The sequence below is a fragment of the Phallusia mammillata genome, chromosome 8, assembly GCF_965637545.1.
Source record: "Phallusia mammillata chromosome 8, kaPhaMamm4.hap1.1, whole genome shotgun sequence".
Lineage (NCBI taxonomy): Eukaryota > Metazoa > Chordata > Ascidiacea > Phlebobranchia > Ascidiidae > Phallusia > Phallusia mammillata.
In genome coordinates, this window is record NC_137259.1 from 17,548,648 (window position 1) to 17,566,265 (window position 17,618).

Consider the following 17,618-nt stretch of genomic DNA (forward strand, 5'->3'; position numbering starts at 1 on the left):
TTGTGTTCTTCTGTGCTTATGTGAACCCTGTTCTAGCTCGATTGATAACCTGCACTAATGATGACAACAACGGTTGTTGAAACGTCTGCATGATGTATTCTATATGTACACAAGTTCTTTGGCAGTTATGTTTTTGAAAAAAATACTGAATTTGTTAGCTGTACCAATTTCAGCATTGTGCCTTCGTTGATCATGTTTTTTTAGGATGGATAGTTAAATTAATGTATGCGATTATTGGATTAAACAAATACAACATGTTCACAAACGTTATTTTAACGCACATATCTGTCGATGTGTCACAACTAAATGACAAAAAAGCTCGTATTTATTTTGATGCACCGCCTCGCAGTGGGCCGATCGGGTTCCACTGAATACAACAATACTTTTGCGATAAACCAGTAACTTCCGTCGACAGACAGCGCTATACAAGTTTGCCATTACCAGTTTTGCGAGCCATCGTGTCTATGACAGCTTGGTGGATTTTTGTAATCATTTACCAGATGTTCGTATCTAATCACCCTACGTCTACGCCATGCATTTGTGTTGGAGGCTTTGCAGTTTAAATAAATTGACTCCTGTTTAAAATCGATCGTTTAGACCAGGGCCTCGAAACCTTTACGGTACCGCCTTCAGGCGTATATATGACTTTTTATTTTGAACCCAAAAAGGTGTAAAAGTGGCCAGTGACTACAAAGAGTGAGAAGTTTTGAACTAGTTTTTCGACAGAAACCATCAAAATAAAATAGGCCAGCATGCAAAGTCTTAGAGTTTAAATTCAGGTCTAGTATTTTGGAGAAAGAGAAAACTCAACGTACAGTCTATTAAGACATGTTAGACTTAAGAACACTCAAACTTACAAGCAGTAAGCTACCATACCACACGGCATAACGCAACGGTCTCAAAAGCTAGAAGTTGCATAACTTTTCTGTGTACAACACACGTGAATTTTTCTTGATGTGCAAACACAGACAGTCAGCAACCATGGAACATTTTCACGCCCCAATGACTGCACGAAACAGCTTTGGTCCAATGGAGTTTGTTAAGGTCTGTTGGAGCGGCTATGTTGTTTATTAAGGACTTTATGCCTAATTATATCTAAAGCGTAGCCTATTCTATTGAAAACGTCTATGAATCATTGTCGAGATGAGATTGGTATTTAGAAAGCAAATTCAATATCTGTGTTAGTCAAAAACGAACAAGGGTTTATGGGCGCGTTTGTACCGGACAAGATTTTACCCTTAGCGTACCGAGAGAGGCGTTTCACGGGCCGCTTGGCATGTTTCGTTGTTAGTCATGTTTCCGCCGTCAGTTTCTGCGAAAGAAGCGCCGAGCGTTGGTGCGTCTCATCATTGCAAGCCTGGCAATTGGTCTACATAAACGTTACAGGTACAGAGCAACAAGAGCCGTCAGTCTGATCTCTGTGCCAGCGTTTCATTGTGCACTGATATATATGTCATGCGGATGATCTGAACCGTTCTGTCTATTCAGTGCTAGCAGAACTAGGAGAATGAGAAGGCTGGTGTTGGATTTGTTGTTATTAGTTCAGGTTGCTGCGTTCGTAACAGGTAAGTTAGAAATATGTGATTTTGATCAAGTTTGTAGAGCTCTTCTGGCAAATGTAATTCTTTACCCTAATGAAGACGACCTGTATAGGACGTCGAAACGTCGGAATAAAATCACATTTGCCAGAAGAGCTCTACAAACTTGATATTATGCCTGGTAGCAATAGCTTATATGTGATTTTGATGTTACGGTTAAACTTAGTGTTGGCTGCACTAATGTTTTAAAGTTTAGTGAAATTATGCGTTAGTTCGTCATTTGCTTTTGGATTATATACTGTTTAGTATAAAAGGGAAGCCGAATTTGTACATGTGCGCTACTTAAAATGCCTGGGGCGATTTTGAAAATGGAAATACAGACGACCGCAGGGTAGTTACGGTACGAAGTAGGGAAGATTTTTGTTCAGTACTGCGTTTTTACTTTACAAGCAATAAGTTCCAAGACCACCATACTTACTACACACATAATTCTGAAAGTGTAAGTTCTAGTGTTTTCATACATTGAAGCATAGGAATTACGTTTTCGACAATGTTACTGCAACTTTGCGTACAGATTTCCGTCAGACTTTTACCGATAGCCCTGCATAACTCACCCTAACATAAATTCCTGAGATTGCAGGCTATATTCATGAATAATTTATGTTCTTAACAAAGATTTTTGTAGAAACTCCGAATTGGCAGCTGTTAATACTTTGCTTTTTAACTTAACCAAGGTAGGCTAGACATAAACTCCCAAGTGTTGGTGTTATCATTTAAACCAACTTGGTTTTGCAGTGTTTAATATAGGGCTTTCTTTTGTTTGTGGAATATACAACCGCGCAGTCGTTAAATAATGACTAGTTAAGTACCCCTAAAGTTTAGGGGTGGGCAACCTGCGGGCCGCATGCGGCCCTTCATTAAAGCGTGTGCGGCCCGCAGAGACGCTTGGATTTCAAAAGTACTGGCAAACGAGTCCAATTATTACATATTTTTGAGCTGATTAATGCGCCTAATGCTAGTTTTCTGCGATCTGGCAAAATGTGGCTAGAATCAAATACAAATTATACTTTAAGCATACTTGGTAAGAAACAAAGCAAAATCACTTTGTGTCATGCACATGTGCGGCCCTCGATCCAATTTTGACATTTATAATTGGCCCTACAGTAACAAAGGTTGCCCACCCCTGCCCTAAACCGTCGCTTGAAACGTCCATGAAAAAAATTGACCTGAAGCAAAATAGAAGAGAAATGTGAATTGATTTTGATTGAGTGTATTCCACCATTGCCTAGAGGCGCCGAATGGGAGAAGGCATTGATGTATTGTATTGGCGGAAAGACCTTCGCGTACTAATAAATGCTTCGCGGTGTTCACATTTTACTGCTGAATTTTATACCAATTGGGAAATATTAGTGACTTTATGACTTGGCTTTAAATCACTGCTGCTTTAAAGACTCGAATTAAACTTGAGTTTAGGCTTCACGCAGATTAAATTAACGCGTTCTTGACTTAATGATACCTAATTACAACCTTTGTATTGACGTATTTAAATAAATACCTTATTGTCATTGCTTGTGATTGTTGTAGCATCGGCCCCTGATATTGGAAAAGCTGTAGAGGGCGGTAACAAACTTCTAGACTCTTTGTCGCATTGTATGAACATCAATTCACCCAATTCTTATACTTGGGGTAGCATTGTGGACTTTTTGGCCTACCACTCTTCATGGTATGAGCAATACATCACTGGAAAATGCAACAGGTAACATATGTCCACTTGTGGCATCGAACAAATTTGGTAAAGCATGTCATTTTTAAGCCTGTTTACACTCTCAGCAAACTGAAGTGTCGTAAGGTAGCTATTATTAGTTTCTATGGTCAACGTCTGATTAGATAAGCTGCTGCACTGATTAGTCGTTAAATAGATCGGAACAGTGTGCACTGTCTGTTACTCCTGGGCTTTGTTTTTATTTTGTACTTGAACTTGCGATACAACTGCAGTAAAACAGTCACCAAGCTGTCCAGTTTTAGAACCTATAAGGAAACCGCATAAGACAAAAACATCAAAGAAAACGGCAACATGTATAATTCAAAATCCATTTTCCATATCGTAGCTTAGTTTATTTCTCTAGGTAAAAGTACAAAACATGTAACGACAAAATTGTACCACCAAGGTCCTCGACGTGATATTGTATTGTATAAACGTCGATACTTTCCATAAAAATGGTACATAAAGTACAAAAACGCTACATTAGTACCACAGGTTTAGGATATGTTGGCGCAAAGGAAAGGAATTTAGCGTATTGTCATTCTAAATTTAACTCGAAGATCCGTTGAAATACACTTGACAGGCAACGAAGCGAATTTCTTTTCTCTATTCCGGATTCGAATAAGGGTATTGCCAGACGAATTCCATAAGTTTCCAGACCGCATATGTACTCAGTGTCTCTGTAAAATATTTATCAAATTTTTCCCGCCAAAGTTGTTTCTAATGGCCTATTTGCGCATAAAAAATCATGAACAATCTTGCTGTTAATGTTTTACCTGCTTCCCAAAAGTTACCGGCGGTAGCTGATATTGCAAAAATAATTAATTTATCAGATACGTTCAAGGTTTTGCCTAGGTTTCACATAGTATTCCCTGTAGCTAAAACCTCCCACACATGACATTGTAAGCACTCAGATATTTCGCACTAACAAATGCTGGGAATTTGCCAAGAAACCAACGAATTAACGTTTTAATCTTTTATTATTCTTTCTGTCGGAAATGCAACAAAACACGTACACGAACTATTTTCGTCGGTAAAATTTTGTAACGAAAAACGTTTTGGACTCAGTATTTAGTGGTGACAATCTTGCTTCATTGCTAGTCATAGCGTAAAACGTTCAACTGTGATTAGGTAGACAGATTGCTATTTTTCGATCTGCAAGGCAAAAAATAGTTGAGTTCAAATCAATTTCGCTAAAATGACATAAACATCAGTAATATATTAGGAGCTGTCAAATTACAAGATTTTATTTACACCTTTGACTTTTTTTGTGTATTGCAGCCTCCCCCTGGTTTCGCAAGCTGTATGTTGGGGCAATGCGCTGGATAAACTCATTGATCCAACCCCAGGCGACCTTGTCGTTTTGAAAGGCTGCGTTTGCGATTATTTTCAAGAGGAAACTGGAGAGATCGTCTGTCCAAAACGTAAGGTTTTATCGAGTTATTTTAGTTATAGTTATATCTGTTACATTTATAGGATTAATTTGTGTGTTTTCCTTTTTAGTTTTTGTGTGTTTTCCTTTTTAGTTTTTGTGTGTGGTTCCGAGTTGCATGAAAAGTGTTTTGACAATTCAAAACGTTCAAAATACGACGATTAAGAAAAAAATTGTTGACAAATTTGTCGAAAAGCAAACACGTAATAACTCCGTTTATCTGAAAATAACAACTTAGTTTGTTTCTGTTGCGTCAAGTTGTTGGTGTTTAATCGAAAAGAGAAGTTTCCAAAGTTTGTATGATACCCTGCTCCCATTATTACTACAAAAATTATTAATTGTTTGAACATTTACCAATACGAGTGTATGCATTTTGCCCAAGATATTCAAAAATTTGGGTTTATCGAGCTACAACGTTATACCTGGTCTAGTGTTTCTAAATCTTTTGGTACTTTTTTGTTCAAAAGCTGTGTTTGTTACATAGAAGCTTGCGCTGCGGTAACGATTGCAAAATTCGCCGCCGATCCTGTCTATATCATGGTATAAACTCCCATGGCCGCTCTTACTGTGTCCTGTTCCCTAAGCTTTCCAAGAAAACTGTGGCCAACCATTGGAAACAATTTTAAGCAGAGTTTGTACCACGACAGGCAAAATCAGCGGCAAAAATTTGCAACCGACCAATACAATAGTTGACATGTACACAAATTAAAAACAAAAAGTAAACATAACTGTACCCCTACTGTAACTGAACAGACTAAGTGTGCAAGATCATGCAAGTTGCCCTCAGGAAAAAACCAGTCATGCATGAAACTCAGTCAGGCATAAATAATAGAACAAATATTAAATTCAGCTTGGGAAAAATTTGACAAACCAAATCCTCACTTGTTATACAACGCTCAAACAAGTTGAAAAAACTAATTTTTTGTTTGTTATTTTTACAGAAAGAAAGAAGAGATCAACTCCCGGTCGGCGTAAGTTTAATTTCCTGTTTGTTTTTACTTTATGTTTCTGCCCCATGCAATTCCAAACAGATCAATCCAAATGTGAACTAATCAACATATTTAAGTGTTCACTCAGGCGATTGTGTTAGTTTGGCTCCTAAGAGACAAATAAAAACTTTGCTGGTTTTAAACTGGTTTATTTTCTGCATACTTTTGTCTAGAGCAAATGAAGAAGGCTTAACATATGTGTAGATTAATTACATACTTTTTTATTAACCCTTTATCATAGTCAAGAATTGTTTTTTTGTGTCAAATTTGTCAAAAATGTTTACTGATATATAGCAAATGTTTACCCAAAGAACCTGCTCGGAAAACCAAGAAGGCACTATTGAAACTAGGACAAATGTTCGAAAAAAAAAAGAATATTGTCATTATAAGACCGCTTTCTGCGTAATGACGCAGTATTTTTTGTTGAACGTCATTAGCAATCTTTCACAGCCTCATCTTTATTAACAGACCCGTATTGGTTCGCTATTTATTTTGGAACACTATACACGGATCAGTTCATAAGTTTAATGTAGAATATAACAGCTCAAAAATACGTAAAAAGTGATATGCTTTATTGTTCAAACGTTTCGGTAAATGCTCATGCCATCCAGAGATATCAATGAAACGCTCGTCTTTTTACGTCTTTTTGGGCCGTTATATTCCTCATTAGGAATCCTTTTATTTATCAATAATTTACAAACTAATGGGTATATCCAGTGTTTCTTGGTTTATTTAATGTTTTCCAAACGAGCAACAAATTTAGAGATGAAATACAGCAAAGTGCGTTATGTAAAATGTTTCAATCTACGTACCAATACCATACACAGTGTGACAATTATATGTCCCTTGAACAAATTAAATAGCGTAGCACATAAACCAGGTCGCAAAACAACCGGAAATAATACAGTTTACGCCATGTCCCGTAGCTCTGCATGCGCCTATAGCTTATGTACACCTATAGCACACACTGTTTTGTGTATGTTTTTATACAGGATTTTGACTCATCTATACAATTTGGTTTTTGTATGAATCATTTAGCCTGTTATCTTGCATTTTGCGTTAAGGCAATAAATCCCAACCTTTATTGGCGAATTTCTCACTTAACAATAAAAACATTTTTAAATAAGCTATTGCAGGCATAGTAGCCTATCAAGTTTATAGATCTCTTCTGGCAAATGTATTTTTATTCCGACGTTTCGACGTCCTATACAGGTATTTACCCTGATGAAGACGACCTGTATAGGACGTCGAAACGTCGGAATAAAAATACATTTGTCAGAAGAGCTCTATAAACTTCAAAATATTTTTATTCTTCCCCAAAGTAGATGCTAAACCATTCTAAGATCATTTACAATTTGGTCTATAATCAACTTTACAAGTTAGATTTTCAAAGCTAAAATGCCTATTTACAAACCACATGTACACACTAAGGTAAATTCTTCCTCAGCTGGGCCACTGCGTTAAGGTTTGACAAAACATTATGATAAGATAGTTGCAAATGATAGTACAGTTTGGCAAAACAACATGCCCGTTTAGGGAAAAGTTTCAGTGATTAACAAACATGGCTTATAACTAAAGACAACTAGAAACAATTACATTAAACCTCGGTTAGTTCGGACCCATTGGACCAAAAAAATTGTCCGGATTAGGTGAAGATCCTGATTAACCGAAGTCGGTTAGTTAAAGCCTTATCACTTTAGAAATCACACGTTCTTAAGTTTTGTCCGAAATAGGCGAAAATCCGAATTAACCGAATCCGTTTTAAACTGTTTTACTGTGTATTACTGAAAACAACTAGAAGCAAATGTACACAAAACTGCTTCAAAGGTTCTATTAAAAAAAGATAAGATAATTTAAAAAAACTGAGTAATTTGAACGAAAAGATAAGCAGAGCTTAAGTGACTTTTGCAACTCGTGTTTATTTCTACAGGACGAACACTGGATTCGGCGGACTGCCCGTCTGTGAATCGAGGACTTTTCACAAATAGTTTGGTGAGCGAGGCAACTTCTTTAAAGGCGAATGACAGGACGTTGTTGGACTTTCAATCGGTCATTCAGTTTGTCAGCGAGCAAGAAAAATGCGTAGGGTAAGTTTTTCATTTCTTTGTAAAAAAAATACATAGCAACACAACAGCACTGAAAAAAATCACAGCACCAGGAATAGGCGTTGGTTCTCAACCCTGTTTCACCTCGTTTCAGATTGTGATGCTTCATTCTAAGCAAACATTTCTTTAACACTCCATTTTTTCATATCTAACACAATTTTGTTCTATTTTATTTACCCCCTAAGCCAGTGGTTCTTAACCGGTGGAAATTTCCCACCAGCAGTGGGAAATTTAACGTATTCAGAGGGAAATTATGTAAGTCAGGAGTAACGAAACTCGGTCCAGTGGGTCGAATCCGGCTTCGAATTGACCGTTGAATGTTAATTTACTGCATTTTTAGCAACAACATTAGATAAATTTCACCTGGTTTTACAAGACACATAAAAAATCAAATTATACAATCCAAAAAAAAAACGTTTGTTACATCACAGACATGTCTGAAAGCATTAATGCCTTTGTTATTGTGCGCCAATAAATGTCTTTCTATGTTGATTGTGATGCAATAATTGAGTTTTGCAAGCAGAAAGGATTCAACTTTTCACATATTTTTACTCTTTCACTGAAGCACTATTCAAACTAAATAGGATTGCAGCAAGCTTTTAAGATCCCAACCAAATCGCTTTACAAAATTATTTCAATCAAAGAAATCAAAGTTAATGTAGAACACAAAACTCATCATTAAAATAACAGAGTGGGAAATTCGAACTTGGTGATCGACTTTAGTGGGAAACGATCCCAAAAAGGTTAAGAACCACTGCCCTAAGCTTTTCGATTTTGCCCCTCGTTAGGCGTGTCAGTTAATCAAGACTGACAGATCTTGCCCATACAATTTTACAGTGTTTTTGTCTCAGTTTTTTTTTAATATGAGTCTTATAATAGATTTTATGTAGCTACGCTGGTTATAAACCATGAACAAAAATATGTCTAATATATATGGTAATGTGTCCATACAATGATAGGTTACCATTAGACAATGTACACTGTTCTAACTTAAACGGTCTCATCAGTACAGCTGGTGACAAGACGTTGACCTGAAGTTTATAGAGCTCTACTGGCAAATGTATTTTTATTCCGACGTCTTGACCTGTCACTTCCAACAAACTGAAGTTCCCTATACTAGTTTCACTATATCCTATTAGACGACCAATATCTAGACATTTACGTTAAAACAATGTGCACAATTTCCAATAATGTTTGGTAATAAAGTATAGTTGTGGTATTCGGTATAGCGCCTTCAATGGGCCTGGCGTACTGTGATTTAGTTGTTGTATATTATAGTTGCAAATAGAGAAAACTAATAAATTAAACTTATTTGTTTGACCTTACAGGACTTGTGAATGTGGTCATGCTTACCACAATGCGTTCAACCCAGCAAAACGATTGAAGTGTAGAAATTGTTGGCCCACTCGACTTGTTGCGTTAACGAAACCGGATTCCGATCTTTACAATGTGATTGCGAACCTCGTCGTTGAATTTGAGTCACGAGGTAACAGTCTTTTTTTTATTTGTAACAAACCACTTACACTGATCACTGATCCCAAAACAAGGAAAAATGACAACTTGATTTAGTGTATTTTCGGTGAAGAAACTGCTTTACATAATTCAGATTTAGCATCACCTTACCCTAAGGCAGTTTTGTACCCCTTTGGGGCGCGAGGAACCGCGGAGGTTGTTTTGCAAATTTTTGCAAATCTAATGTTTTTGCAAATGCTCATTAAATTGTTAATGCAAAAACGTTTAGAAAGAAAACACAATTCGCTATTTACGTCCATTCGGACCAGGATGTACCAGCAGTCCTTAGTTTTAGCGCAGTTTTCATTTTACTCCACAATATTTGGGTTAAAACCGTTTGTGCAACATTTTTAGGTCTTTATGTTTCTTTTCTGAGATTCACAAGTGCAACAAAACGTTTAGTTGGTTAAAAATGCCAACCCAGTGCCATTATGACTTAGTTTAAGATGTAAAACTGTACCGAGGTTTTGTTTATGTTTTTACCATACCTGTCATTACTCTGTGTGTCTTACAAATTCTTTTTCCTTGTTAGCAACACCGGAAACTACTAATGTTACCTGCTCTGGAAATTCTGTGCACCTAGAGTAAGTAAAATGCATTTCCAAAATGTTTATTACTTTATAAACGTTGGTGTATCTTCTTGCAATTGTTAAACTAAGTGTCTCGCATTATTTTTTTCCAAGATGATTTTTTGGCAAATGCAATATTGCATTCAAAGCATCGTAAATGACTAACTTGGACAAATATGAAAAAGCCAAGCATAAGCATCTCTTTTGTCAGTAATACCATTGGTTCATTTTGTGCAAATTGGATTTCATCAGCCTGTTTATTTCACTGTCATTTACAGTAGGAATAAGATCCCGTGTGTTCACCAGCGCATTCTAATGTATTTTATGAATGATGTAGACCAGTGGTTCTCAAACTTATACTGATTGCGTACCACCTGGCGACTTTTCTATCGCTGTGTACCACCTAAATCGTGTTTACATGGGTAGACCAAGAGTTCTTCTTGACTACACTAGCTTATTTATGAAACCAGCGTGTTACCAATTCCTAAAAAACGTCCTGAACATTGGTTCTGTTAAAAACTTGGCTGATCACTTAGGTTAGTTGAGCAGCAATTGTTGATATGACCTGAATTAAGTTTAGAAGAAAGCTATTGGCGTACCACCTGAAAATCCCTGACGTACCACTTGTACCACTTGAAAAAGAATCAGAAACCTTCACCTTAATACCACTTACCATGAAGGTGAATTTGTTCGGGTATCCATCGAAATTTGAAATTGACGCGAATGTAATGAATGGAACCGAGTCAGTGCTGGTCACGTGGTACGAGTTTGCAAACCTTAAAAAACATAAAAATCGTGATGAATTATAATAATACGAGACAGATTCGATGCTTTGAGAACCACTGATGTAGACTCTACCATAATTGCAAGTGGGGCCGAAATCCGAACTAAACCCGCGCTTTTCCAAAACAAAGCCCGAATTAAAACCTAAGTTGGTAGAATAAAAGCACAAGCGGCACTAATGTGGTCGGCTGCTAGGTCATCTGAATCAAGCCCTTAACCCGAACAAACCCTGACTTAAAACTTTATGAACACCAGCCTTGGTTGAAAGGCTTGAACTACAATGCAAAATGTATCAAACACTTTTTATTGCACTTAGTGTTGGAAGTATGGATCTACACACGATACAGTTTTTGGAAACCGATGACCTCGTTGTTTGGAACAAAAGCGTCATGTCAGTGAGTGAAGTGGATCCACAATGCCGCCTGACTGCCAGCAACACTCTGATATTCCCGATTGGTGAATGTCGTCCCAGTATAACGGTAAGAAATTACGTTAATTGCAAGTATTAGCGTCGGTGATTGGACTCTAGACCGTAGTTTGAAGCCCGAAACTCGAATTTTGGTTGTTAAAAAGCCCGAATTAGGGCTAAACGTTGGATTCACCAAAGTAAATTTAGAAAACAAATTTGGCTAAGGGTTATTATGTAAAGATATAGAACTACTGACAATATAGGATGCTGTTGTTATGACATAGTTATTGTCCAATCAATTAATCGTTTATTTATCTCGCCTTTAAAAGAAATAACACAAAATTTTTTTATTGTGTATAAATAATGCGATGAAAACAAGGCGACTAGCAATAGTTGTTCACGTGAAATTTTGTATTTGAGGCGAAAGAACGCGGTAATTGAGAAAACAAACACAGAAACGAACATATTAACAATACATGAAATGAAGCATAAAGGATAAGAGTGCGCGAATCGTTGTGGTTTAGCATGGTGAAGCTAGAGGGCAACTGGGGTAATACAAAACCCGGAAACAATTTAGTGCGACTGAATCATGCTTTGTGGCAAGCTTAGGACAATAAAGCATTTTGATTGTTTAACCTGTTTTAATGCCTGTGGTTCCCAACCAGAGAGGAACACTTCGTATGGGAGGACATTGTCTTTAATTTTGCGTATGGTTTGTAAATAGACACTTAAGCTCTTTGGAAATATAACCTGTGAAGTTGATAAAATACCCGATTGTAAATGATCTTTGTATGGTTTAGCATCTACTATGTAGTGTATTGGGAAGGAATTACTGTTTTGAATTGTTAAGGAAGAAATTCTTCGATAAAGGTTGGGAACCACTAGGCTATGCCAAGACAAAAAAACCTAGGCCAGGATTTCGAGTCAGTTAAAATTTGTCGATTCCAACCTGTGCCGGATTAACCATTAGGCAAAGTAGGCACGTGCCTACAGGCCAGTCAAAAATCCAGGCCACTTTTTTGATTTGGCAACACTGATAATTCTAATTTTTTAGTTGGTAACCCTGATTTTCGGGCCACTTATAACATGTGCCTACAGGCCAGCAGACCCTTAATCCAGCACTGATTCCAACCTAAAACAAGGTTGTCTTTATATTGTCCTCGCGTAATATCGATCCAAAACCACTCCACGATATTAAGAAAACGACTACGAAAACAAAACCTTCATGTTACCTTTGCACAATTAGTGTTGTTTTGAGTCGCCAAAAATATCACTCCATATCTGACCCTGCAATACTTAAAAAAACGACTCCGAATCTGCCTAAAAACGTACGACTGCACCAACCCTGACTCCAACACTTTTTCTGAGACTTATTGAAAATTAACAATTCATGCCGTAACTTTCTACACAGGTGATTAACCAGTTCACAGTGGAATACGAATACACAATCATGAAGGTGTTAAATTTTGTCGGAGATGAGGTTTTTACTCGCTCCTTGCCAGGTTCTATTATCGCCACTTGCACTTACACCAAGAACATTACAATTGATTTCTCTGGGAGAATTGTCCCCACTATAAGGTTAGTATAAAAAACTTTGTCATATAAGACCTCGTAAATGGATTCTGGAAATAATTTCCAATTCTATTACATTCTAGTAACGATTTCCACTTTTTATTACGTCACAAGTTTGGAAACGTATATTTCCAGGTTATAATCAGTAAGCTATCTTGAACAGAGCAAATATATTTCGCTTTATGTAATTGTTTTAATGTTTTAATGCGTGACAAATAAAATATTGAATTATAATTCAAAAAGCATCTTCAGTGTCTAAAAAGACAACAACAATAACCACAATGACGTGAAAATTAAATGAAAAAATCATCCTTCTACAAGAAATTTTTTGAAATTATTTGTTTTTGTCACGAATATACAATTGAACTGTTATGAGATAATGATAATATTGCCAAGATCACGAGGTTGTGAGTTCCTGTCTCGGCGTCTTGTGTTGGCAAAAGCCCGCAGTTTGGGATCCATTGGACTAAACTAAAACCGTATTTTTTCAGAACCAACCACATCAACAAAACAGCGATGGGCAACTTTAGCGTCTCACTATCTTTCTACAGTGCTGATTTCACGACTTCAATGGCACCCGGTTTCGAAGTAACAATTCCTAATTGGTTATACACGCGCGCCACGCTTCTTTTCGACCAGCCGGGCGCTCTACAACTCCTTGTAAGTTGAAATAACTTTGCAGAAACAAATTGAAATATTCACTAGCCTAGCTTATATCCATTCTTATTCGCGGTTTGTTTTTTGCCAAAACATATGCAGCCGAAATAAATGAATAGAAAGCCAAATAATACTGAAGAGAAAACTGATTGCAATAATCAAATAGAATGTAAGCATTGTAATTAGTCACAGTTCGTCAGGCCTTTGTGGGTATTATACCGAATCATCCGGTCACCAAGCGTTCCGATATGGCAAGGCATATAGGCTGGAAATACCTAGCCTGCGCTGGTATTCGAACCCATGATCGGAGCAGGACTATCTCTCTCTCTACCAACCGAGCTATGGAAGTTCTAGGTGACCGGCTGATTCGGTATAACACCTTCAATAGGCCTGGCTCAGTATGATTTATATATGAGTGTATTTGAGTGGCCGTTATTACTGGCTGATATCAGTAATGCATACATTTACGACTTTAAAGTTGACATTAACGGTTACATTACTTTGTCTTCGATAAACAAACATTTTTGTACAACGTAAACAACAAGTCTAAAAATATTTTTTATTCACAGCTTGTGGATTGCTGGGCAACCCCCACTAGTAACTCTTCCGATAAACATCGTTACGATATTATTACTGATTAGTAAGTAGTTAAATAATTATTGAGCTTAACATGTTAATAAAATAAGAATTAAACTGTAAATCTAAACGTATAAGTTTTCTCGCAAGGCCCTATTTAGGGCATGTTTTCCTTTATATTATTATTTTTTCACACTTTATTGTCATAATGATGAAAGTAATGGCCGAAATAGACGAAAAGGAATTTGCTTTATTGTTCAAACGTTTCGGCAATTGCTTGTGCCATCATCAGTGATACTTAATAATCCTTTTCGTTTCGATTGTTTCGAGTTGTTATCACCCTGATGAAGGCGACTTAAAAAGGACGTTGAAACATGGGTTAAAACAATATCTTCACGAGAAGGGCATTATGTAATTTATATTTCTGTCTTTTAGTTGCCCAATAGATGAGATGTATAAGGGTGGACCCGCTGTGGAAATTATTCAAAGCGGAAGATCGGAAGATGCTGATTTCCGGTTTCGGTCGTTTGTTTTTGCGCATGATTTCGAATCAATCGCTTTTGTTCATTGTCTTGTGGAAGTTTGCAGCAGCAATATTCCTGACAGTTGCGCAGTAAGTTGCTATGTTCGTTACATATATAAGCTGTTGCTGTCGGACATAATATCGAGTTTATAGAGCTCTTCTGGCAAATGCTTTTATTCCGACGTTTCGACGTCCTATACAGTGCATTTGTTGATCGTGCACTGCACTACGCGCATCCAGTGATGTTTACCCGGATAAAGGCGACCTGTCCTATAGGACGTCGAAACGTCGGAATAAAAAAACTTGCCAGAAGAGCTCTATAAACTTGCTTTCTTCGTTCGCTTGTTAAACTGAATATTTTTTTGCATTTTTGTAACTGGCTAAATTAATTGTACCCTTCAAAACTCACGTCGCCGGCAAATGTGCAGAAACAGTGGCTGTTTCTTAAACATACACAACCAAATTTTAAACTTTATGGTTTGATGCAGTTAACGAAAGTTGCATGTTAAACAATTTTTTTAATCTTTTTTTGCAGAACTGCACAACACGAGCGAAGCGATCCCTTGACATGGAAAAGCAAGAGTTACCAACCAAACTAATGACTGTGGGACCTGTCAGAATTCGAGAAGAACCCAAGAAAACTCCATGTGATGATGTAAGTATTCCATGGCAACGTTTGTTGCCTGTTGTTGTCATTAAAAAATTAGGTGAATGACCAGGGTTTTAGACTGAATTTGTCAAAGATTTTTGTTACGAGTTTTCGAACTGCATATTTGCGCTGTTTTAAAACATCATGCTTTCAAGTTTCTATGGACACACATTTGTTTTCTCTTTACCCCACCAGACTAGATTTAGGCGTCGGGTCGGGTTCGGCCCTAAGTTCAAATAAAACGTGTTTATTTCAGGCCTGACTCTGCCACTGTTTAAAATAGAGTTTCGGGCAGACATATAACTCTGTTACATCAATATCGATTTCTGTTGTATTTACGAATTGTCTTCCAAACCTGTATACGACCCCTAACGTGTTTGAATCCACACAGAACAACGGCGGATGCCCAGAACTGTGCGAAATCTTTAAGGAAAACGTTCGCTGCTCATGTTTCCCAGGAAGACAACTTTCGAAGGACCGGACCACGTGCGTTGGTGGGTGAAAGTTGTTTTTTGCAGATTACTAAACCAATGCAAGAAAATGATATTGTTTTTGTTTTAAATTTACTCATACACTAAGTCGCCTGCACTCTATATCAGGGGTCGGCAACCTTCTGTGCACTACGGACCATTTTTGAAAGTGACATTTTTTCGCGGACCGGTCTTCAAAAAACTACAAATAATTAGCAATAAAAACACCTAGATTAGTTTGTCATTCCCGTGATACATACGCAAAATGTTTTATAGCATTTAACCCGACCCGGCGGTCCACTGCTCTATGTGACGTTTTTGCTGATTTCAGTAAATTTATTTAAGAATTTTTGACGACCAAAAATAGAAGGCAACTAATCGGTTTCTTTGTTACTTAACGATTTGTTTTACAGGCCAAAAAATCAAAGTTCAGTTTGTATCAACCCCATGTCCCAGTTGAAGAATGAGTAAATTAATAGTTTTTCGTTGGTCTGCTGCGAACACATGGCGAAACACTTTTGACTACTTCATTTTGCATTTCCATTCTATGTTGTAGTTATTAAAAATATTGTAGGCCAAAACCTTGAAGCTCATGCACCTCTGGAACAACTAAAATTTGACATCTTATTTTCAAACAGACCCAGACGACTCACCTAAATCAACATTCGGTCAAAACCTAATAGTTTTCCTGATGGGAGCAAACGTGGCAATGTTGTTTGTTGCGTTTGTGATAAACCGAAGAAAGTGGGAGTAGAAGGAAGAGAGAGTTTGATTTGTTAGTTTTTCATGTACCCAGAATGTTGCCTTGTCATTGGCCGTATGCTGTTGAACCACTTTGTGGAAGATTGCTGAAAAGGCCAAGTTGTATTTACGAAAAAAAGAAGCCACCAAAACCTAATAGAACTATGACATGAAATCTTTACCATATGGGACACTGTAGTTTGATCACGCAAAACTGCCAGAGACGTTTAAAGGTTATAATTGGAAAAGCTCTAAAAGTTAATTTTGTTTTATTAACATTTACAACAAACAAACAAACAACAAGGAAAGAACGTTGATGGGATATGTCAATTCGAAATCAGTCGATATCTCATCGTAATTTCTCAACGCTGCTTAGGATATCTGTAGCAATTTGCGTTCACGTGTCAGTTTAACGTATGTAGTCCCACTTCTTTTGCCATTAAATTTGATTACAATAAATTCTATTTTGTTTGCCTAATTTAAAAAGCCAAACATCGCCGCTAGTTTAATGATTCGTGGTATTTTGTCTTGTTTAGAACCTGCTTAAAATCGCAAACACGCAACTCCTTCTGTATCAACCAAAGCAGTCACTATTCTTTAAACCAGTGGTTCTCAACCTTTTTGCCTTTGTGGACTTCTTTTGGTGCTGTCAAGCTAATCGCGGACCCCTTTGAAGGTTTTGGATTTTTTTGTCCTTTTTTTATTAACAAGCAACCCAAAAAAGGTGCAGAATATACCAACCACGTTTGGTCCAGGACCAAAATTTCAATCACTTTGACTGGGCTGCGACATCGTAACTCAATAATAAAGAGCCATTACATTGTGATGTGACGTTGTTTGCCACTGAAAATCTACCTCTGTTGCATCACAATGGGGTTAAAATGTCACAATGCATTTTAGTTCGTCGCCTATGAACAACGATTTTAAACAAATTTCATGCTATTTTAAAACGCTGAGACATATTTTTTAAATAGCGCTTTATTAATACCGTTGTCTGCAAAATTAGGAAGTTGTCGCGGACCCCCTGAAAACGCTTTGCGGACCCCTGGCGGTCCGCGGACCCCCGGTTGAGAACCACTGCTTTAAACCTAAAAAAATGCAGCATTTTCGCACTTGTTTTTGGTGCGTTTACCCCTTCCTAACCTAGTTTGTCTGTCAAAAACATCGGATGCATTTGTGTCTTCGTGTTTTTTCTTGTTACCAGCGTTTCCTATTGCACTTCAATCGATTTTGTAAACAGTGAGAAGAATAAAAGCCATGCCAAGGATCGGTGGAATATATAGCCAAATTTTGTATGATCGACGTAGGTTAGCGAGGATGGCCGAGTGGTT

General features: G+C 37.3%; 1 protein-coding gene and 1 long non-coding RNA gene across 4 annotated transcripts; one reads left to right on the top strand and one right to left on the bottom strand.

The window, feature by feature from the left end:
- Positions 1-1,138: 1,138 nt before the first annotated feature.
- On the top strand, positions 1,139-17,554 carry LOC145203737 (uncharacterized). Of its 3 annotated transcripts, none has more exons than XM_080076019.1 (15): positions 1,139-1,565; positions 3,123-3,294; positions 4,582-4,724; positions 5,674-5,703; positions 7,652-7,808; positions 9,155-9,312; positions 9,871-9,922; positions 11,007-11,169; positions 12,511-12,677; positions 13,163-13,331; positions 13,898-13,968; positions 14,340-14,517; positions 14,963-15,082; positions 15,468-15,570; positions 16,185-17,554. In XM_080076019.1, exons 1-15 carry the CDS (start codon positions 1,508-1,510, stop codon positions 16,298-16,300), a joined length of 1,857 nt encoding a protein of 618 aa, XP_079932145.1. In that variant the 5' UTR covers positions 1,139-1,507; the 3' UTR covers positions 16,301-17,554. The 3 variants fall into 3 exon arrangements, with proteins under 3 accessions (XP_079932145.1, XP_079932148.1, XP_079932146.1); XM_080076022.1 differs by lacking the exon at positions 1,139-1,565 and adding an exon at positions 1,873-2,037; XM_080076020.1 differs by lacking the exon at positions 1,139-1,565 and adding an exon at positions 2,221-2,272.
- On the bottom strand, positions 3,481-4,585 carry LOC145203740 (uncharacterized). Its single transcript, XR_013853378.1, has 2 exons — positions 4,317-4,585; positions 3,481-3,980 (listed from the first exon to the last, which is right to left on the bottom strand). It is a non-coding gene; the product is annotated as an uncharacterized LOC145203740 (long non-coding RNA).
- Positions 17,555-17,618: the final 64 nt, after the last annotated feature.